At 54.2% G+C, this 22,728-nt stretch overlaps 1 protein-coding gene across 7 annotated transcripts in view; it reads left to right on the forward strand.

The window, feature by feature from the left end:
• The window catches only part of LOC138570219 (uncharacterized), a 464,546-nt gene that overhangs the window by 308,825 nt on the left and 132,993 nt on the right, over positions 1-22,728 (forward strand). For all 7 annotated transcript variants that reach the window (XM_069648951.1, XM_069648950.1, XM_069648949.1 and 4 more), the window contains one exon: positions 1,256-1,327. In XM_069648951.1, the coding sequence (XP_069505052.1) occupies positions 1,256-1,327 (72 nt within the window). The remainder of the gene's footprint in view (positions 1-1,255; positions 1,328-22,728) is intronic.

A 22,728-nucleotide genomic window follows, 5' to 3' on the forward strand; every position in this document is an offset into this window, starting at 1 on the left:
CACCGGTATAGCTGTTTGTGGTGTCAGTGCTGGAATAAAAGAGGGTGCTGCGGGTCAGGAATGATTTGCACCGGTAGATCTGTGTGTGGTGCCGTACTGGAATAACAGGGTGGTGCATGTCAGGAATAATGTGCACTGGCAGAGCTGTGTGTGGTGACAGTTCTGGAATAACAGTGGGTGGTGCGGGTCATGAATGGTGTGCACCGACAGAGCTCTGTGAGGGTGTCAGTACTTGAATAACAGAGGGTGATATTGGTCAGGAATGATGTTCACCGGCAGAGCTGTGTGTGAGTGTCAGTACTGGAATAACTGAGGGTGCTGCGGGACAGGAATGATGTGCACCGGCAGAGCTGTGTATGGTATCAGTATGAGGGTGCTGGGGTTCAAGAATGATGTGCACTTGCAGAGCTGTGTGTGGGTGTCAGTATGAGGGTGCTGATGGTCAGGAATGATGTGCACTGGCAGAGCTGTGTGTGGGTGTCAGTACTTGAATAACAGAGGGTGATATTGGTCAGGAATGATGTTCACCGGCAGAGCTGTGTGTGAGTGTCAGTACTGGAATAACTGAGGGTGCTGCGGGACAGGAATGATGTGCACCGGCAGAGCTGTGTATGGTATCAGTATGAGGGTGCTGGGGTTCAAGAATGATGTGCACTTGCAGAGCTGTGTGTGGGTGTCAGTACTGGAATAACTGAGGGTGCTGCGGGTCAGGAAGGATGTGCACTGGCAGAGCTGTGTGTGAGTGTCAATACTGGAATGACAGTGGGTGGTGCGGGTCACAAATGATGTGCACTGGCAGAGCTGTGCATGGTGTCAGTATGAGGGTGCTGATGGTCAGGAATGATGTGCACTGGCAGAGCTGTGTGTGGGTGCCAGTACTGTAACAGCAGAGGGCGCTGCAGCCCTTATATGGTGGTGTGAGGGGTTGGACCTTTTGATGTGTTTGCAGGTGTGGCGCTTGAGAGGAGTTCGGTGTCATCACACGGCCCCTGGTGCTGCCACCCTGCTGGCCCAATTCCTAAACAAAGCCCCCTTGTCCCTGCGCTCTTCCTGGAGGTAACTGGACCCCCGGAGCCTCAGAGGCACCCGGGTATTTGGGTCACTGCCACGCCTATCGCAGTCTCAGACAGATCACCTGCGCATGGGATCTACAGAGATCCCACCTCCGTGCAGGATCCCAGAGAGATCACCTGTGTGTAAATAAACCCCCGGGCTCACGCACCGCCCACTCACCTTCTCCCCATCTTTCTTCTAGTGAGAAGCCGGCGGCCGAGGAACCCGAGCTGATCTCCTGGACGGACCTGGACCCCGTGCCCGTGGACAGGAGGTGAGTCCCGGGCCCTGGTGGGACCAGGAGAGGGCTGCTCTTTGCTGTTGTAATGTCTGATCTGCACTTGTGAATAGAGCACAGTTGGGGCATTACTGCGCTTCTGGAGGGGTGCATGTTGGTCATGGGTATCATTTTAGGGTGTTTGTCCCCCAACTTTTGTGGCACAGCATTTTGTCCCCCTCATTTGGCAGGAGACCCTTTCCTTTAGGTGTCCTATCCCCCCACCCCCCCCCCCAACATGTTCAGCAAAGTTACTCCGCGGATGCGGGTCTCACATTACAGCGGCTTCTGGCACCTCCCAAAGCCCGCAGAATGAACTGCACGGAGGCCATAGGGCTTAAAGGCCCAGCAGATCACAGGGCTAAGGGATTGCGGCCCTCAGCATTCGCAGCAGGCAGGGCGTTCCGCAGGCGAGATCCCGGCAGTGAGAACCTACAAGCTCCTCCTGTCTCACCCCTGAACCTGGGGATGGGGGCATGGGTCAGGTTTGCAGAGTTCCATTTCTTGGTCCCTCTTGAGCGCACCGCTCATCTACCTCCAACCTTCTGTGGGTGAGCCGGTCCTCCACGCAGAGATTTGGAGGGAGATCCCTTCCTCAGCAGGTGCTGCTTCCCCCTGTTTCTTAAAAAAAATAAACCTACAGGGTCCTATCTGTAGATTTATGGCTCCCTGCCATCCTCCGTCTTGACCCTGAAATTCTTAAGTTCTGGAAACTCCTTCCTCTTCTCCTCTTCCTTCTCTCTCCCCCTACCCTGCTAACCTAGCTCTTTGCTCTTCCTTCTCTCTCCTCCTACCCTGCTAACCTAGCTCTCTGCTCTTCCTTCTCTCGCCCCCTACCCTGCTAACCTAGCTCTCTGCTCTTCCTTCTCTCTCCCCCTACCCTGCTAACCTAGCTCTCTGCTCTTCCTTCTCTCGCCCCCTACCCTGCTAACCTAGCTCTCTGCTCTTCCTTCTCTCTCCCCCTACCCTGCTAACCTAGCTCTCTGCTCTTCCTTCTCTCTCCCCCTACCCTGCTAACCTAGCTCTCTGCTCTTCCTTCTCCCTCCCCCTACCCTGCTAACCTAGCTCTCTGCTCTTCCTTTTCTCTCCCTTGCTAACCTAGCTCTCTGCTCTTCCTTCTCTCTCCCTACCCTGCTACCCTAGCTCTCTACTCTTACTTCTCCCTCACCCTACCCTGCTACCCTAGCTCTCTGCTCTTACTTCTCTCTCACCCCACCCTGCTAACCTAGCTCTCTGCTCTTCCTTCTCTCTCCCCCTACCCTGCTGGCCTAACTGTCTTCTCTTCCTTCTCTCGCCCCCTACCCTGCTAGCCTAGCTCTCTTCTCTTCCTTCTCTCGCCCCCTACCCTGCTAGCCTGTCTTCTCTTCCTTCTCTCGCCCCCTACCCTGCTAGCCTAGCTCTCTTATCTTCCTTCTCTCGCCCCCTACCCTGCTAGCCTAGCTCTCTTCTCTTCCTTCTCTCGCCCCCTACCCTGCTAACCTAGCTCTCTGCTCTTACTTCTCTCTCCCTCTACCCTGCTACCCTAGCTCTCTGCTCTTACTTCTCTCACCCTACCCTGCTAGCCTAGCTCTCTGCTCTTGTTTTCTCTCCCCTGCTAGCCTAGCTCTCTGCTCCTCCTTCTCTCTTCCCCTACCCTGCTAACCTAGCTCTCTGCTCTTCCTTCTCTCTCCCCCTACCCTGCTAACCTAGCTCTCTGCTTTTCCTTCTCTCTCACCCTACCCTGCTAACCTAGCTCTCTGCTCTTTCTTCTCTCTCCCCCTACCCTGCTAGCCTAGCTATCTGCTCTTCCTTCTTTCGCCCCTACCCTTCTAACCTAGCTCTCTGCTCTTCCTTCTCTCTCACCCTACCCTGCTAGCCTAGCTCTCTGCTCTTCCTTCTCTCTCACCCTACCCTGCTAGCCTAGCTCTCTGCTCTTCCTTCTCTCTCACCCTACCCTGCTAACCAAGCTCTCTGCTCTTCCTTTTCTCTCCCCTGCTAGCCTAGCTCTCTGCTCTTCCTTCTCTCGCCCCCTACCCTGCTAACCTAGCTCTCTGCTCTTCCTTCTCTCCCCCCCTACCCTGCTAACCTAGCTCTCTGCTCTTCCTTCTCTCTCCCCTTACCCTGCTAACCTAGCTCTCTGCTCTTCCTTCTCTCTCCCTCTACCCTGCTAGCCCAGCTCTCTGCTCTTCCTTCTCTCGCCCCCTACCCTTCTAACCTAGCAATCTGCTCTTCCTTCTCTCCCACCCTACCATGCTAGCCTAGCTCTCTGCTCTTCCTTCTCTCTCACCCTACCTTGCTAGCCTAGCTCTCTGCTCTTCCTTTTCTCTCCCCTGCTAGCCTAGCTCTCTGCTCTTCCTTCTCTCGCCCCCTACCCTGCTAACCTAGCTCTCTGCTCTTCCTTCTCTCTCCCCCTACCCTGCTAACCTAGCTCTCTGCTCTTCCTTCTCTCTCCCCCTACCCTGCTAACCTAGCTCTCTGCTCTTCCTTCTCTCTCCCCCTACCCTGCTAACCTAGCTCTCTGCTCTTCCTTCTCTCTCACCCTACCCTGCTAGCCTAGTTCTCTGCTCTTCCTTTTCCCTCCCCTGCTAGCCTAGCTCTCTGCTTTTCCTTCTCTCGGCCCTACCCTGCTAACCTAGCTCTCTGCTCTTCCTTCTCTCTCTCCCGACCCTGCTAACCTAGCTCTCTGCTCTTCCTTCTCTCGCACCCTACCCTGCTAGCCTAGCTCTCTGCTCTTCCTTCTCTCGCCCCCTACCTGCTAACCTAGCTCTCTGCTCTTCCTTCTCTCTCCCCCTACCATGCTAACCTAGCTCTTTGCTCTTCCTTCTCTCTCACCCTACCCTGCTAGCCTAGCTCTCTGCTCTTCCTTCTCTCTCCCCCTACCCTGCTAGCCTAGCTCTCTGCTCTTCCTTCTCTCGCCCCCTACCCTGCTAACCTAGCTCTCTGCTCTTCCTTCTCTCTCACCCTACCCTGCTAACCTAGCTCTCTGCTCTTCCTTCTCTCTCACCCTACCCTGCTAACCTAGCTCTCTGCTCTTCCTTCTCTCTCCCTCTACCCTGCTAGCCTAGCTCTCTGCTCTTCCTTCTCTCGCCCCCTACCCTTCTAACCTAGCAATCTGCTCTTCCTTCTCTCCCACCCTACCATGCTAGCCTAGCTCTCTGCTCTTCCTTCTCTCTCACCCTACCTTGCTAGCCTAGCTCTCTGCTCTTCCTTTTCTCTCCCCTGCTAGCCTAGCTCTCTGCTCTTCCTTCTCTCGCCCCCTACCCTGCTAACCTAGCTCTCTGCTCTTCCTTCTCTCTCCCCCTACCCTGCTAACCTAGCTCTCTGCTCTTCCTTCTCTCTCCCCCTACCCTGCTAACCTAGCTCTCTGCTCTTCCTTCTCTCTCCCCCTACCCTGCTAACCTAACTCTCTGCTCTTCCTTCTCTCTCACCCTACCCTGCTAGCCTAGTTCTCTGCTCTTCCTTTTCCCTCCCCTGCTAGCCTAGCTCTCTGCTCTTCCTTCTCTCGGCCCTACCCTGCTAACCTAGCTCTCTGCTCTTCCTTCTCTCTCTCCCGACCCTGCTAACCTAGCTCTCTGCTCTTCCTTCTCTCTCACCCTACCCTGCTAGCCTAGCTCTCTGCTCTTCCTTCTCTCGCCCCCTACCTGCTAACCTAGCTCTCTGCTCTTCCTTCTCTCTCCCCCTACCATGCTAACCTAGCTCTTTGCTCTTCCTTCTCTCTCACCCTACCTTGCTAGCCTAGCTCTCTGCTCTTCCTTCTCTCTCCCCCTACCCTGCTAGCCTAGCTCTCTGCTCTTCCTTCTCTCGCCCCCTACCCTGCTAACCTAGCTCTCTGCTCTTCCTTCTCTCACACCCTACCCTGCTAACCTAGCTCTCTGCTCTTCCTTCTCTCTCACCCTACCCTGCTAACCTAGCTCTCTGCTCTTCCTTCTCTCTCACCCTACCCTGCTAACCTAGCTCTCTGCTCTTCCTTCTCTCTCACCCTACCCTGCTAACCTAGCTCTCTGCTCTTCCTTCTCTCACCCTACCCTGCTAACCTAGCTCTCAGCTCTTCCTTCTCTCACCCTACCCTGCTAACCTAGCTCTCTGCACTTCCTTCTCTCTCTGCCTACCCTGCTAACCTAGCTCTCTGCTCTTCCTTCTCTCTCACCCTACCCTGCTAACCTAGCTCTCTGCTCTTCCTTCTCTATCACCCTACCCTGCTAACCTAGCTTTCTTCTCTTCCTTCTCTCGCCCGCTACCCTGCTAACCTAGCTCTCTGCTCTTCCGTCTCTCACCCTACCCTGCTGCCCTAGCTCTCTGCTCTTCCTTCTCTCTCCCCCTACCCTGCTAACCTAGCTCTCTGCTCTTCCTTCTCTCTCACCCTACCTGGCTAACCTAGCTCTCTGCTCTTACTTCTCTCTCACCCTACCCTGCTAACCTAGCTCTCTGCTCTTCCTTCTCTCTCCCCCTACTCTTCTAACCTAGCTCTCTGCTCTTCCTTCTCTCTCACCCTACCCTTCTAACCTAGCTCTCTGCTCTTCCTTCTCTCTCACACTACCCTGCTAACCTAGCTCTCTGCTCTTCCTTCTCTCTCACCCTACCCTGCTACCCTAGCTCTCTGCTCTTCCTTCTCTCTCACCCTACCCTGCTAACCTAGCTCTCTGCTCTTCCTTCTCTCTCCCCCTACCCTGCTAACCTAGCTCTCTGCTCTTCCTTCTCTCTCACCCTACCCGGCTAACCTAGCTCTCTGCTCTCCCTTCTCTCTCACCCTACCCTGCTAACCTAGCTCTCTGCTCTTCCTTCTCTCTCACCCTACCCTGCTAACCTAACTCTCTGCTCTTCCTTCTCTCTCACCCTACCCTGCTAACCTAGCTCTCTGCTCTTCCTTCTCTCTCACCCTACCCTGCTAACCAAGCTCTCTGCTCTTCCTTCTCTCTCACCCTACCCTGCTAACCAAGCTCTCTGCTCTTCCTTCTCTCTCCCCCTACCCTGCTAACCAAGCTCTCTGCTCTTCCTTCTCTCTCCCCCTACCCTGCTAGCCTAGCTCTCTGCTCTTCCTTTTCTCTCCCCTGCTAGCCTATCTCTCTGCTCTTCCTTCTCTCGCCCCCTACCCTGCTACCCTAGCGCTCTGCTCTTCCTTCTCTCTCACCCTTCCCTGCTACCCTAGCTCTCTGCTCTTACTTCTCTCTCACCCTACCCTGCTAACCTAGCTCTCTGCTCTTCCTTCTCTCTCACCCTACCCTGCTAACCTTGCTCTCTGCTCTTCCTTCTCTCTCACCCTACCCTGCTAACCTAGCTCTCTGCTCTTCCTTCTCTCTCACCCTACCCTGCTAACCTAGCTCTCTGCTCTTCCTTCTTTCTCACCCTACCCTGCTACCCTAGCTCTCTGCTCTTCTCTCACCCTACCCTGCTAGCCTAGCTCTCTTCTATTCCTTCTCTTGCCCCCTACCCTGCTAGCCTAGCTCTATGCTCTTCCTTCTCTCTCCCCTGCTAGCCTAGCTCTCTGCTCTTCCTTCTCTCCCAGCCTACCCTGCTAGCCTAGCTCTCTGCTCTTCCTTCTCTCTCACCCTACCCTGCTAACCTAGCTCTCTGCTCTTCCTTCTCTCTCACCCTACCCTGCTAACCTAACTCTCTGCTCGTCCTTCTCTCTCACCCTACCCTGCTAACCTAGCTCTCAGCTCTTCCTTTTCTCCCCCTACCCTGCTAACCTAGCTCTCTGCTCTTCCTTCTCTCTCTCCCTACCCTGCTAACCTAGCTCTCTGCTCTTCCTTCTCTCTCCCCCTACCCTGCTAACCTAGCTCTCTGCTCTTCCTTCTCTATCACCCTACCCTGCTAACCTAGCTTTCTTCTCTTCCTTCTCTCGCCCCCTACCCTGCTAACCTAGCTCTCTGCCCTTCCGTCTCTCACCCTACCCTGCTACCCTAGCTCTCTGCTCTTCCTTCTCTCTCCCCCTACCCTGCTAACTTAGCTCTCTGCTCTTCCTTCTCTCTCCCCCCTACCCGGCTAACCTAGCTCTCTGATCTTCCTTCTCTCTCAACCTACCCTGCTAACCTAGCTCTCTGCTCTTCCTTCTCTCTCCCCCTACCCTGCTAACCTAGCTCTCTGCTCTTCGTTCTCTCTCACCCTACCCTGCTAACCAAGCTCTCTGCTCTTCCTTCTCTCTCCCCCTACCCTGCTAACCTAGCTCTCTGCTCTTCCTTCTCTCTCCCCCTACCCTGCAAGCCTAGCTCTCTGCTCTTCCTTCTCTCTCACCCTACCCTGCTAACCTAGCTCTCTGCTCTTCCTTCTCTCTCCCCCTACCCTGCTAACCTAGCTCTCTGCTCTTCCTTCTCTCTCACCCTACCCTGCTAGCCTAGCTCTCTGCTCTTCCTTCTCTCTCACCTTACCCTGCTAGCCTAGCTCTCTGCTCTTCCTTTTCTCTCCCCTGCTAGCCTATCTCATTGCTCTTCCTTCTCTCTCCCCCTACCCTGCTAACCTAGCTCTCTGCTCTTCCTTCTCTCTCACCCTACCCTGCTACCCTAGCTCTCTGCTCTTCCTTCTCTCTCACCCTACCCTGCTAACCAAGCTCTCTGCTCTTCCTTTTCTCTCCCCTGCTAGCCTAGCTCTCTGCTCTTCCTTCTCTCGCCCCCTACCCTGCTAACCTAGCTCTCTGCTCTTCCTTCTCTCTCCCCCTACCCTGCTAACCTAGCTCTCTGCTCTTCCTTCTCTCTCCCCCTACCCTGCTAACCTAGCTCTCTGCTCTTCCTTCTCTCCCCCTACCCTGCTAGCCTAGCTCTCTGCTCTTCCTTTTCTCGCCCCCTACCCTTCTAACCTAGCTCTCTACTCTTCCTTCTCTCTCACCCTACCCTCTAGCCTAGCTCTCTGCTCTTCCTTCTCTCTCACCCTACCCTGCTAACCTAGCTCTCTGCTCTTCCTTCTCTCTCCCCCTACCCTGCTAACCTAGCTCTCTGCTCTTCCTTCTCTCTCCCCCTACCCTGCTAACCTAGCTCTCTGCTCTTCCTTCTCTCTCCCCCTACCCTGCTAACCTAGCTCTCTGCTCTTCCTTCTCTCTCCCCCTACCCTGCTAACCTAGCTCTCTGCTCTTCCTTCTCTCTCACCCTACCCTGCTAGCCTAGCTCTCTGCTCTTCCGTTTCTCTCCCCTGCTAGCCTAGCTCTCTGCTCTTCCTTCTCTCGCCCCTACCCTGCTAACCTAGCTCTCTGCTCTTCCTTCTCTCTCTCCCGACCCTGCTAACCTAGCTCTCTGCTCTTCCTTCTCTCTCACCCTACCCTGCTAGCCTTGCTCTCTGCTCTTCCTTCTCTCGCCCCCTACCTGCTAACCTAGCTCTCTGCTCTTCCTTCTCTCTCACCCTACCCTGCTAACCTAGCTCTCTGCTCTTCCTTCTCTCTCACCCTACCCTGCTAACCTAGCTCTCTGCTCTTCCTTCTCTCTCATCCTACCCTGCTAACCTAGCTCTCTGCTCTTCCTTCTCTCTCACCCTACCCTGCTAACCTAGCTCTCTGCTCTTCCTTCTCTCACCCTACCCTGCTAACCTAGCTCTCAGCTCTTCCTTCTCTCACCCTACCCTGCTAACCTAGCTCTCTGCTCTTCCTTCTCTCTCTCCCTACCCTGCTAACCTAGCTCTCTGCTCTTCCTTCTCTCTCACCCTACCCTGCTAACCTTGCTCTCTGCTCTTCCTTCTCTCGCCCTCTACCCTGCTAACCTAGCTTTCTACTCTTCCTTCTCTCTCACCCTACCCTGCTAACCTAGCTCTCTGCTCTTCCTTCTCTCTCACCCTACCCTGCTAACCTAGCTCTCTGCTCTTCCTTCTCTCTCACCCTACCCTGCTAACCTAGCTCTCTGCTCTTCCTTCTCTCTCACCCTACCCTGCTAACCTAGCTCTCTGCTCTTCCTTCTCTCACCCTACCCTGCTAACCTAGCTCTCAGCTCTTCCTTCTCTCACCCTACCCTGCTAACCTAGCTCTCTGCTCTTCCTTCTCTCTCTCCCTACCCTGCTAACCTAGCTCTCTGCTCTTCCTTCTCTCTCACCCTACCCTGCTAACCTAGCTCTCTGCTCTTCCTTCTCTATCACCCTACCCTGCTAACCTAGCTTTCTTCTCTTCCTTCTCTCGCCCCCTACCCTGCTAACCTAGCTCTCTGCTCTTCCGTCTCTCACCCTACCCTGCTACCAAAGCTCTCTGTTCTTCCTTCTCTCTCCCCCTACCCTGCTAGCCTAGCCCTCTGCTCTTCCTTTTGTCTCCCCTGCTAGCCTATCTCTATGCTCTTCCTTCTCTCTCCCCCTACCCTGCTAACCTAGCTCTCTGCTCTTCCTTCTCTCTCACCCTTCCCTGCTACCCTAGCTCTCTGCTCTTACTTCTCTCTCACCCTGACCTGCTAACCTAGCTCTCTGCTCTTCCTTCTCTCTCAACCTACCCTGCTAACCTAGCTCTCTGCTCTTCCTTCTCTCTCACCCTACCCTGCTATTCTAGCTCTCTGCTTTTCCTTCTCTCTCACCCTACCCTGCTACCCTAGCTCTCTGCTCTTCTCTCACCCTACCCTGCTAGCCTAGCTCTCTTCTCTTCCTTCTCTTGCCCCCTACCCTGCTAGCCTAGCTCTATGCTCTTCCTTCTCTCTCCCCTGCTAGCCTAGCTCTCTGCTCTTCCTTCTCTGGCCCCCTACCCTGCTAACCTAGCTCTCTGCTCTTCCTTCTCTCCCACCCTACCCTGCTAACCTAGCTCTCTGCTCTTCCTTCTCTCTCCTCCTACCCTGCTAGCCTAGCTCTCTGCTCTTCCTTCTCTCTCACCCTACCCTGCTAACCTAGCTCTCTGCTCTTCCTTCTCTCTCACCCTACCCTGCTAACCTAGCTCTCAGCTCTTCCTTCTCTCTCACCCTACCCTGCTAACCTAGCTCTCTGCTCGTCCTTCTCTCTCACCCTACCCTGCTAACCTAACTCTCTGCTCTTCCTTCTCTATCACCCTACCCTGCTAACCTAGCTTTCTTCTCTTCCTTCTCTCGCCCCCTACCCTGCTAACCTAGCTCTCTGCTCTTCCGTCTCTCACCCTACCCTGCTACCAAAGCTCTCTGTTCTTCCTTCTCTCTCCCCCTACCCTGCTAACCTAGCTCTCTGCTCTTCCTTCTCTCTCACCCTACCCTGCTAGCCTAGCTCTCTGCTCTTCCTTCTCTCTCACCCTACCCTGCTAGCCTAGCCCTCTGCTCTTCCTTTTGTCTCCCCTGCTAGCCTATCTCTATGCTCTTCCTTCTCTCTCCCCCTACCCTGCTAACCTAGCTCTCTGCTCTTCCTTCTCTCTCACCCTTCCCTGCTACCCTAGCTCTCTGCTCTTACTTCTCTCTCACCCTGACCTGCTAACCTAGCTCTCTGCTCTTCCTTCTCTCTCAACCTACCCTGCGAACCTAGCTCTCTGCTCTTCCTTCTCTCTCACCCTACCCTGCTATTCTAGCTCTCTGCTTTTCCTTCTCTCTCACCCTACCCTGCTACCCTAGCTCTCTGCTCTTCTCTCACCCTACCCTGCTAGCCTAGCTCTCTTCTCTTCCTTCTCTTGCCCCCTACCCTGCTAGCCTAGCTCTATGCTCTTCCTTCTCTCTCCCCTGCTAGCCTAGCTCTCTGCTCTTCCTTCTCTGGCCCCCTACCCTGCTAACCTAGCTCTCTGCTCTTCCTTCTCTCCCACCCTACCCTGCTAACCTAGCTCTCTGTTCTTCCTTCTCTCTCCTCCTACCCTGCTAGCCTAGCTCTCTGCTCTTCCTTCTCTCTCACCCTACCCTGCTAACCTAGCTCTCTGCTCTTCCTTCTCTCTCACCCTACCCTGCTAACCTAGCTCTCAGCTCTTCCTTCTCTCTCACCCTACCCTGCTAACCTAGCTCTCTGCCCGTCCTTCTCTCTCACCCTACCCTGCTAACCTAGCTCTCTGCTCGTCCTTCTCTCGCCCCCTACCCTGCTAACCTAGCTCTCTGCTCTTCCGTCTCTCACCCTACCCTGCTACCAAAGCTCTCTGTTCTTCCTTCTCTCTCCCCCTACCCTGCTAACCTAGCTCTCTGCTCTTCCTTCTCTCTCACCCTACCCTGCTAGCCTAGCTCTCTGCTCTTCCTTCTCTCTCACCCTACCCTGCTAGCCTAGCCCTCTGCTCTTCCTTTTGTCTCCCCTGCTAGCCTATCTCTATGCTCTTCCTTCTCTCTCCCCCTACCCTGCTAACCTAGCTCTCTGCTCTTCCTTCTCTCTCACCCTTCCCTGCTACCCTAGCTCTCTGCTCTTACTTCTCTCTCACCCTGACCTGCTAACCTAGCTCTCTGCTCTTCCTTCTCTCTCAACCTACCCTGCGAACCTAGCTCTCTGCTCTTCCTTCTCTCTCACCCTACCCTGCTATTCTAGCTCTCTGCTTTTCCTTCTCTCTCACCCTACCCTGCTACCCTAGCTCTCTGCTCTTCTCTCACCCTACCCTGCTAGCCTAGCTCTCTTCTCTTCCTTCTCTTGCCCCCTACCCTGCTAGCCTAGCTCTATGCTCTTCCTTCTCTCTCCCCTGCTAGCCTAGCTCTCTGCTCTTCCTTCTCTGGCCCCCTACCCTGCTAACCTAGCTCTCTGCTCTTCCTTCTCTCCCACCCTACCCTGCTAACCTAGCTCTCTGCTCTTCCTTCTCTCTCCTCCTACCCTGCTAGCCTAGCTCTCTGCTCTTCCTTCTCTCTCACCCTACCCTGCTAACCTAGCTCTCTGCTCTTCCTTCTCTCTCACCCTACCCTGCTAACCTAGCTCTCAGCTCTTCCTTCTCTCTCACCCTACCCTGCTAACCTAGCTCTCTGCTCGTCCTTCTCTCTCACCCTACCCTGCTAACCTAGCTCTCTGCTCTTCCTTCTCTCACCCTACCTTGCTAACCTAACTCTCAGCTCTTCCTTCTTTCACCCTACCCTGCTAACCTAGCTCTCTGCTCTTCCTTCTCTCTCTCCCTACCCTGCTAACCTAGCTCTCTGCTCTTCCTTCTCTCTTACCCTACCCTGCTAACCTAGCTCTCTGCTCTTCCTTCTCTCTCACCCTACCCTGCTAACCTAGCTTTCTTCTCTTCCTTCTCTCGCCCCCTACCCTGCTAACCTAGCTCTCTGCTCTTCCTTCTCTCTCACCCTACCCTGCTATTCTACCTCTCTGCTTTTCCTTCTCTCTCACCCTACCCTGCTACCCTAGCTCTCTGCTCTTCTCTCACCCTACCCTGCTAGCCTAGCTCTCTTCTCTTCCTTCTCTTGCCCCCTACCCTGCTAGCCTAGCTCTATGCTCTTCCTTCTCTCGCCCCCTACCCTGCTAACCTAGCTCTCTGCTCTTCCTTCTCTCCCACCCTACACTGCTAACCTAGCTCTCTGCTCTTCCTTCTCTCTCCTCCTACCCTGCTAGCCTAGCTCTCTGCTCTTCCTTCTCTCTCACCCTACCCTGCTAACCTAGCTGTCTGCTCTTCCTTCTCTCTCACCCTACCCTGCTAACCTAGCTCTCAGCTCTTCCTGCTCTCTCACCCTACCCTGCTAACCTAGCTCTCTGCTCGTCCTTCTCTCTCACCCTACCCTGCTAACCTAGCTCTCTGCTCTTCCTTCTCTCACCCTACCCTGCTAACCTAGCTCTCAGCTCTTCCTTCTTTCACCCTACCCTGCTAACCTAGCTCTCTGCTCTTCCTTCTCTCTCTCCCTACCCTGCTAACCTAGCTCTCTGCTCTTCCTTCTCTCTCACCCTACCCTGCTAACCTAGCTCTCTGCTCTTCCTTCTCTCTCACCCTACCCTGCTAACCTAGCTTTCTTCTCTTCCTTCTCTCGCCCCCTACCCTGCTAACCTAGCTCTCTGCTCTTCCGTCTCTCACCCTACCCTGCTACCCTAGCTCTCTGCTCTTCCTTCTCTCTCCCCCTACCCTGCTAATCTACCTCTCTGCTCTTCCTTCTCTCTCCCCCTACCCGGCTAACCAAGCTTTCTGCTCTTCCTTTTCTCTCCCCTGCTAGCCTAGCTCTCTGCTCTTCCTTCTCTCGCCCCTACCCTGCTAACCTAGCTCTCTGCTCTTCCTTCTCTCTCCCCCTACCCTGCTAACCTAGCTCTCTGCTCTTCCTTCTCTCTCCCCCTACCCTGCTAACCTAGCTCTCTGCTCTTCCTTCTCTCGCCCCCTACCCTGCTAACCTAGCTCTCTGCTTTTCCTTCTCTCTCACCCTACCCTGCTAGCCTAGCTCTCTGCTCTTCCTTTTCTCTCCCCTGCTAGCCTATCTATCTGCTCTTCCTTCTCTCTCCCCCTACCCTGCTAACCTAGCTCTCTGCTCTTCCTTCTCTCTCACCCTACCCTGCTACCCTAGCTCTCTGCTCTTCCTTCTCTCTCACCCTACCCTGCTAACCTAGCTCTCTGCTTTTCCTTCTCTCTCACCCTACCCTGCTACCCTAGCTCTCTGCTCTTCTCTCACCCTACCCTGCTAGCCTAGCTCTCTTCTCTTCCTTCTCTTGCCCCCTACCCTGCTAGCCTAGCTCTCTGCTCTTCCTTCTCTCTCCCCTGCTAGCCTAGCTCTCTGCTCTTCCTTCTCTCGCCCCCTACCCTGCTAACCTTGCTCTCTGCTCTTCCTTCTCTCCCACCCTACCCTGCTAACCTAGTTCTCTGCTCTTCCTTCTCTCTCCTCCTACCCTGCTAGCCTAGCTTTCTGCTCTTCCTTCTCTCTCACCCTACCCTGCTAACCTAGCTCTCTTCTCTTCCTTCTCTCGCCCCCTACCATGCTAACCTAGCTCTCTGCTCTTTCTTCTCTCTCACAATACCCTGCTAACCTAGCTCTCTGCTTTTACTTCTCTCTCACCCTACCCTGCTAACCTAGCTCTTTGTTCTTCCTTTTCTCTCACCCTACCCTGCTAACCTAGCTCTCTGCTCTTCCTTCTCTCTCCCCTGCTAGCCTAGCTCTCTGCTCTTCCTTCTCTCTCCTCTTACCCTGCTAGCCTAGCTCTCTGCTCTTCCTTCTCTCTCACCAAACCCTGCTAACCTAGCTCTCTTCTCTTCCTTCTCTCACCCCCTACCATGCTAACCTAGCTCTCTGCTCTTTCTTCTCTCTCACAATACCCTGCTAACCTAGCTCTCTGCTTTTACTTCTCTCTCACCCTACCCTGCTAACCTAGCTCTCTGCTCTTCCTTTTCTCTCACCCTACCCTGCTAACCTAGCTCTCTGCTCTTCCTTCTCTCTCCCCTGCTAGCCTAGCTCTCTGCTCTTCCTTCTCTCTCCCACCCTACCCTGCTAACCTAGCTCTCTTCTCTTCCTTCTCTCGCCCCCTACCCTGCTAGCCTAGCTTTCTGCTCTTCCTTCTCTCACCCCCTACCCTGCAAACCTAGCACTCTGCTCTTCCTTCTTTCTCCCCCCTACCCTGCTACCCTAGCTGTCTGCTCTTACTTCTCTCACCCTACCCTGCTAGCCTAGCTCTCTTCTCTTCCTTCTCTCGCCCCCTACCCTGCTAGCCTAGCTCTCTGCTCTTCCTTCTCTCGCCCCCTACCCCGCTAACCTAGCTTTCTGCTCTTCCTTTTCTCTGCCACCCTACCCTGCTAAACTAGCTCTCTGCTCTTCCTTCTCTCTCACCCTACCCTGCTAACCTAGCTCTCTGCTCTTCCTTCTCTCCAACCCTACCCTGCTAACCTAGCTCTCTGCTCTTCCTTCTCTCTCACCCTACCCTGCTAACCAAGCTCTCTGCTCTTCCTACCCTCCTAACCTAGCTCTCTGCTCTTCCTTCTCTCTCACCCTACCCTGCTAACCAAGCGCTCTGCTCTTCCTACCCTGCTAACCTAGCTCTCTTCTCTTCCTTCTCTCTCCCCCTACCCTGCTAACCTAGCTCTCTGCTCTTCCTTCTCTCTCCCCTGCTAGCCTAGCTCTCTGCTCTTCCTTCTCTCTCCTCCTACCCTGCTAGCCTAGCTCTCTGCTCTTCCTTCTCTCTCACCAAACCCTGCTAACCTAGCTCTCTTCTCTTCCTTCTCTCGCCCCTACCATGCTAACCTTGCTCTCTGCTCTTTCTTCTCTCTCACAATACCCTGCTAACCTAGCTCTCTGCTTTTACTTCTCTCTCACCCTACCCTGCTAACCTAGCTCTCTGCTCTTCCTTTTCTCTCACCCTACCATGCTAACCTAGCTCTCTGCTCTTCCTTCTTTCTCCCCCCTACCCTGCTACCCTAGCTATCTGCTCTTACTTCTCTTACCCTACCCTGCTAGCCTAGCTCTCTTCTCTTCCTTCTCTCGCCCCCTACCCTGCTAGCCTAGCTCTCTGCTCTTCCTTCTCTCGCCCCCTACGCGGCTAACCTAGCTTTCTGCTCTTCCTTTTCTCTCCCACCCTACCCTGCTAACCTAGCTCTCTGCTCTTCCTTCTCTCTCACCCTACCCTGCTAACCTAGCTCTCTGCTCTTCCTTCTCTCCCACCCTACCCTGCTAACCTAGCTCTCTGCTCTTCCTTCTCTCTCACCCTACCCTGCTAACCAAGCTCTCTGTTCTTCCTACCCTCCTAACCTAGCTCTCTGCTCTTCCTTCTCTCTCACCCTACCCTGCTTACCAAGCTCTCTGCTCTTCCTACCCTGCTAACCTAGCTCTCTGCTCTACCTTCTCTCTCACGCTACCCTGCTAACCAAGCTCTCTGCTCTTCCTACCCTGCTAACCTAGCTCTCTGCTCTTCCTTCTCTGCCACCCTACCCTGCTAACCTAGCTCTCTGCTCTTCCTTTTCTCTCCCCCTACCCTGCTAACCTAGCTCTCTGCTCTTCTTTCTCTCTCACCCTACCCTGCTAACCTAACTCTCTGCTCTTCCTTCTCTCTCACCCTACCCTGCTAGCCTAGCTCTCTGCTCTTCCTTCTCTCTCCCCCCCTACCCTGCTAACCTAGCTCTCTGCTCTTCCTTCTCTCTCCCCCTACCCTGCTAACCAAGCTCTCTGCTCTTCCTACTCTGCTACCCTAGCTCTCTGCTCTTCCTTCTCTCTCCCCCTACCCTGCTAACCTAGCTCTCTGCTCTTCCTTCTCTCTCACCCTACCCTGCTAACCTAGCTCTCTGCTCTTACTTCTCTCACCCGGCCCTGCTAGCCTAGCTCTCTGCTCTTCCTTTTCTCTCCCCCTACCCTGCTAACCTAGCTCTCTGCTCTTCTTTCTCTCTCACCCTACCCTGCTAACCTAACTCTCTGCTCTTCCTTCTCTCTCACCCTACCCTGCTAGCCTAGCTCTCTGCTCTTCCTTCTCTCTCCCCCTACCCTGCTAACCTAGCTCTCTGCTCTTCCTTCTCTCTCCCCCTACCCTGCTAACCAAGCTCTCTGCTCTTCCTACTCTGCTACCCTAGCTCTCTGCTCTTCCTTCTCTCTCCCCCTACCCTGCTAACCTAGCTCTCTGCTCTTCCTTTTCTCTCACCCTACCCTGCTAACCTAGCTCTCTGCTCTTACTTCTCTCACCCGGCCCTGCGAGCCTAGCTCTCTGCTCTTCCTTTTCTCTCCCCTACTAGCCTAGATGTCTGCTCTTCCTTCTCTCTTCCCCTACCCTGCTAAACTAGCTCTCTGCTCTTCCTTCTCTCTCACCCTACCCTGCTACCCTAGCTCTCTGCTCTTCCTTCTCTCTCCCCCTACCCTGCTAACCTAGCTCTCTGCTCTTCCTTCTCTCTCACCCTACCCTGCTACCCTAGCTCTCTGCTCTTCCTTCTCTCTCACCCTACTCTGCTAGCCTAGCTCTCTGCACTTCCTTCTCTCACCCCCTACCCTGCTAACCTAGCTCTCTGCTCTTCCTTCTCTCCCCTGCTAACCTAGCTCTCTCCTCTTCCTTCTCTCGCCCCCTACCCTGCTAATCTAGCTCTCTGCTCTTCCTTCTCTCTCACCCTACCCTGCTAGCCTAGCTCTCTGCTCTTCCTTCTCTCTCCCCCTACCCTGCTAACCTAGCTCTCTGCTCTTCCTTCTCTCTCACACTACCCTGCTAGCCTAGCTCTCTGCTCTTCCTTCTCTCTCACCCCACCCTGCTAGCCTAGCTCTCTGCCCTTACTTCTCTCTCCCCCTACCCTGCTAACCTAGCTCTCTGCTCTTCCTTCTCTCTCCCCTGCTAGCCTAGCTCTCTGCTCTTCCTTCTCTCTCACCCTACCCTGCTACCCTAGCTCTCTGCTCTTACTTCTCTCTCACCCTACCTTGCTAACCTAGCTCTCTGCTCTTCCTTCTCTCTCACCCTACCCTGCTAACCAAGCTCTCTGCTCTTCCTTTTCTCTCGCCCACCCTGCTAACCTAGCTCTCTACTCTTCCTTCTCTCTCACCCTACCCTGCTAACCTAGCTCTCTTCTCTTCCTTCTCTCTCACCCACCTGCTAACCTAGCTCTCTGCTCTTCCTTCTCTCTCACCCTACCCTGCTAACCAAGCTCTCTGCTCTTCCTTCTCTCTCCCCCTACCCTGCTACCCTAGCTCTCGTCTCTTCCTTCTCTCTCACCCTACTCTGCTAACCTAGCTCTCTTCTCTTCCTTCTCTCTCACCCACCTGCTAACCTAGCTCTCTGCTCTTCCTTCTCTCTCACCCTACCCTGCTAACCTAGCTCTCTGCTCTTCCTTCTCTCTCCCCCTACCCTGCTACCCTAGCTCTCGTCTCTTCCTTCTCTCTCTCCCTACCCTGCTAGCCTAGCTCTCTGCTCTTCTCTCACCCTACCCTGCTAGCCTAGCTCTCTTCTCTTCCTTCTCTCTCAACCTATCCTGCTAACCTAGCTCTCTGCTCTTCCTTCTCTCTCAACCTACCCTGCAAACCTAGCTCTCTGCTCTTCCTTCTCTCTCACCCTACCCTGCTACCCTAGCTCTCTGCTCTTCCTTCTTTCGCCCCCCTACCCTGCTACCCTAGCTATCTGCTCTTACTTCTCTCACCCTACCCTGCTAGCCTAGCTCTCTTCTCTTCCTTCTCTCGCCCCCTACCCTGCTAGCCTAGCTCTCTGCTCTTCCTTCTCTCGCCCCCTACCCGGCTAACCTAGCTTTCTGCTCTTCCTTTTCTCTCCCACCCTACCCTGCTAACCTAGCTCTCTGCTCTTCCTTCTCTCTCACCCTACCCTGCTAACCTAGCTCTCTGCTCTTCCTTCTCTCCCACCCTACCCTGCTAACCAAGCTCTCTGCTCTTCCTTCTCTCTCACCCTACCCTGCTAACCAAGCTCTCTGTTCTTCCTACCCTCATAACCTAGCTCTCTGCTCTTCCTTCTCTCTCACCCTACCCTGCTTACCAAGCTCTCTGCTCTTCCTATCCTGCTAACCTAGCTCTCTGCTCTTCCTTCTCTCTCACCCTACCCTGCTAACCAAGCTCTCTGCTCTTCCTACCCTGCTAACCTAGCTCTCTGCTCTTCCTTCTCTCTCACCCTACCCTGCTAACCTAGCTCTCTGCTCTTCTTTCTCTCTCACCCTACCCTGCTAACCTAACTCTCTGCTCTTCCTTCTCTCTCACCCTACCCTGCTAGCCTAGCTCTCTGCTCTTCCTTCTCTCTCCCCCTACCCTGCAAACCTAGCTCTCTGCTCTTCCTTCTCTCTCCCCTACCCTGCTAACCAAGCTCTCTGCTCTTCCTACTCTGCTACCCTAGCTCTCTGCTCTTCCTTCTCTCTCCCCCTACCCTGCTAACCTAGCTCTCTGCTCTTCCTTCTCTCTCACCCTACCCTGCTAACCTAGCTCTCTGCTCTTACTTCTCTCACCCGGCCCTGCGAGCCTAGCTCTCTGCTCTTCCTTTTCTCTCCCCTACTAGCCTAGATCTCTGCTCTTCCTTCTCTCTTCCCCTACCCTGCTAACCTAGCTCTCTGCTCTTCCTTCTCTCTCACCCTACCCTGCTACCCTAGCTCTCTGCTCTTCCTTCTCTCTCCCCCTACCCTGCTAACCTAGCTCTCTGCTCTTCCTTCTCTCTCACCCTACCCTGCTAACCAAGCTCTCTGCTCTTCCTACTCTGCTACCCTAGCTCTCTGCTCTTCCTTCTCTCTCCCCCTACCCTGCTAACCTAGCTCTCTGCTCTTCCTTCTCTCTCACCCTACCCTGCTAACCTAGCTCTCTGCTCTTACTTCTCTCACCCGGCCCTGCGAGCCTAGCTCTCTGCTCTTCCTTTTCTCTCCCCTACTAGCCTAGATGTCTGCTCTTCCTTCTCTCTTCCCCTACCCTGCTAAACTAGCTCTCTGCTCTTCCTTCTCTCTCCCCCTACCCTGCTACCCTAGCTCTCATCTCTTCCTTCTCTCTCTCCCTACCCTGCTAGCCTAGCTCTCTGCTCTTCTCTCACCCTACCCTGCTAGCCTAGCTCTCTTCTCTTCCTTCTCTCTCAACCTATCCTGCTAACCTAGCTCTCTGCTCTTCCTTCTCTCTCAACCTACCCTGCAAACCTAGCTCTCTGCTCTTCCTTCTCTCTCCCCCTACCCTGCTACCCTAGCTCTCTGCTCTTCCTTCTCTCTCACCCTACCCTGCTACCCTAGCTCTCTGCTCTTCCTTCTTTCGCCCCCCTACCCTGCTACCCTAGCTATCTGCTCTTACTTCTCTCACCCTACCCTGCTAGCCTAGCTCTCTTCTCTTCCTTCTCTCACCCCCTACCCTGCTAGCCTAGCTCTCTGCTCTTCCTTCTCTCGCCCCCTACCCGGCTAACCTAGCTTTCTGCTCTTCCTTTTCTCTCCCACCCTACCCTGCTAACCTAGCTCTCTGCTCTTCCTTCTCTCTCACCCTACCCTGCTAACCTAGCTCTCTGCTCTTCCTTCTCTCCCACCCTACCCTGCTAACCAAGCTCTCTGCTCTTCCTTCTCTCTCACCCTACCCTGCTAACCAAGCTCTCTGTTCTTCCTACCCTCATAACCTAGCTCTCTGCTCTTCCTTCTCTCTCACCCTACCCTGCTAGCCTAGCTCTCTGCTCTTCCTTCTCTCTCCCCCTACCCTGCTAACCTAGCTCTCTGCTCTTCCTTCTCTCTCACCCTACCCTGCTACCCTAGCTCTCTGCTCTTCCTTCTCCCTCACCCTACCCTGCTAGCCTAGCTCTCTGCTCTTCCTTCTCTCACCCCCTACCCTGCTAACCTAGCTCTCTGCTCTTCCTTCTCTCCCCTGCTAACCTAGATCTCTGCTCTTCCTTCTCTCGCCCCCTACCCTGCTAATCTAGCTCTCTGCTCTTCCTTCTCTCTCACCCTACCCTGCGAACCTAGCTCTCTGCTCTTCCTTCTCTCTCACCCTACCCTGCTAGCCTAGCTCTCTGCTCTTCCTTCTCTCTCCCCTACCCTGCTAACCTAGCTCTCTGCTCATCCTTCTCTCTCCCACTACCCTGCTAGCCTAGCTCTCTGCTCTTCCTTCTCTCTCACCCCACCCTGTTAGCCTAGCTCTCTACTCTTCCTTCTCTCTCCCCCTACCCTGCTAGCCTAGCTCTCTGCTCTTCCTTCTCTCTCCCCTGCTAGCCTAGCTCTCTGCTCTTCCTTTTCTCTCACCCTACCCTGCTACCCTAGCTCTCTGCCCTTACTTCTCTCTCACCCTACCGGGCTAACCTAGCTCTCTGCTCTTCCTTCTCTCTCACCCTACCCTGCTAACCTAGCTCTCTGCTCTTCCTTATCTCTCACCCTACCCTGCTAACCAAGCTCTCTGCTCTTCCTTCTCTCTCCCTCACCCTGCTAACCTAGCTCTCTACTCTTCCTTCTCTCTCACCCTACCCTGCTAACCTAGCTCTCTTCTCTTCTCTTCCTTCTCTCTCACCCTACCCTGCTAACCTAGCTCTCTGCTCTTCCTTCTCTCTCCCCCTACCCTGCTACCCTAGCTCTCGTCTCTTCCGTCTCTCTCACCCTACTCTGCTAACCTAGCTCTCTTCTCTTCCTTCTCTCTCACCCACCTGCTAACCTAGCTCTCTGCTCTTCCTTCTCTCTCACCCTACCCTGCTAACCTAGCTCTCTGCTCTTCCTTCTCTCTCCCCCTACCCTGCTACCCTAGCTCTCGTCTCTTCCTTCTCTCTCACCCTACCCTGCTAGCCTAGCTCTCTGCTCTTCTCTCACCCTACCCTGCTAGCCTAGCTGTCTTCTCTTCCTTCTCTCTCACCCTATCCTGCTAACCTAGCTCTCTGCTATTCCTTCTCTCTCAACCTACCCTGCAAACCTAGCTCTCTGATCTTCCATCTCGCTCCCCCTACCCTGCTACCCTAGCTCTCTGCTCTTCCCTCTCTCTCACCCTACCCTGCTACCCTAGCTCTCTGCTCTTCCTTCTCTCTCCCCCTACCCTGCTACCCTAGCTCTCTGCTCTTCCTTCTCTCTCACCCTACCCTGCTACCCTAGCTCTCTGCTCTTCCTTCTCTCTCCCTACCCTGCTACCCTAGCTCTCTGCTCTTCCTTCTCTCTCCCCCTACCCTGCTAACCTAGCTCTCTGCTCTTCCTTCTCTCTCCCCCTACCCTGCAAACCTAGCTCTCTGCTCTTCCTTCTCGCTCCCCCTACCCTGCTACCCTAGCTCTCTGCTCTTCCTTCTCTCTCACCCTACCCTGCTACCCTAGCTCTCTGCTCTTCCTTCTCTCTCCCCCTACCCTGCTACCCTAGCTCTCTGCTCTTCCTTCTCTCTCACCCTACCCTGCTACCCTAGCTCTCTGCTCTTCCTTCTCTCTCCCTACCCTGCTACCCTAGCTCTCTGCTCTTCCTTCTCTCTCCCCCTACCCTGCTAACCTAGCTCTCTGCTCTTCCTTCTCTCTCCCCCTACCCTGCTAACCTAGCTCTCTGCTCTTCCTTCTCGCCCTCCTTTCCATACAGCTCACTGACTGGCCGCCTCGTGTACCTCAGAGTCTCACAGGTCCCAGGCACCCCTGCCAGTCCTTCTGCATTGGAAGACTAGGAACAGCATCTTACTTTAGTTTTTGTTAAAGGGGTTTGGTTCAATTTGAAAGCTTTTCACTTAAATCATTTTAATCATATACATATACAATACATTACATAAAAGTATCATGTTAAAATATGTAAACCTGAAAATATGCTTTAGCATGTTCCTTTACTGAACAATTCACAACATCACAAAACAATGCTAGAAGATATAGCTCCATGAATTCCTCACAACCAGTCATCTTGTAATAGCGCTATCTGAAATATTCTTTTCCAGCATATTTCCATACCCAATAAGCAGTGTAGAAGAGAGCTCTCGCATCTCACATCACACTGCATGGTGTGGGCAGCCAGTGGAGTGAGTGTCTGAAGGTCGAGATAGAGCGTGAATTGTCTATTTATTTATTATTTATTTGAACAGTTATACAAGCGCACACAGCCCATGGGCATCTAGGATAGGGTGATCAGACGTTCCGGTTTTCCCGGGACACTCCTGGGAAATCGCCCTCCATCCCAGGGGTTTTTTAATTTTACAAACCCCATCCCGGGATTGGAAGGGCGGGTCACTACGGTCCCGGTTTTTGCCAAGAACTGATTCTGAAATCCCGAAATTGAGTGTGGCGCGACTCTTCCTGCATGTGAATGGTGACGTGAATGCTTTTTATGCCTCCATTTCCTCCCCCTGGCCCTCTCTGGCTGCTCTCCTCCAAT

The sequence above is a fragment of the Ambystoma mexicanum genome, chromosome 2q, assembly GCF_040938575.1.
Source record: "Ambystoma mexicanum isolate Mex_15411 chromosome 2q, UKY_AmexF1_1, whole genome shotgun sequence".
NCBI classification, from domain to species: Eukaryota; Metazoa; Chordata; class Amphibia; order Caudata; family Ambystomatidae; genus Ambystoma; species Ambystoma mexicanum.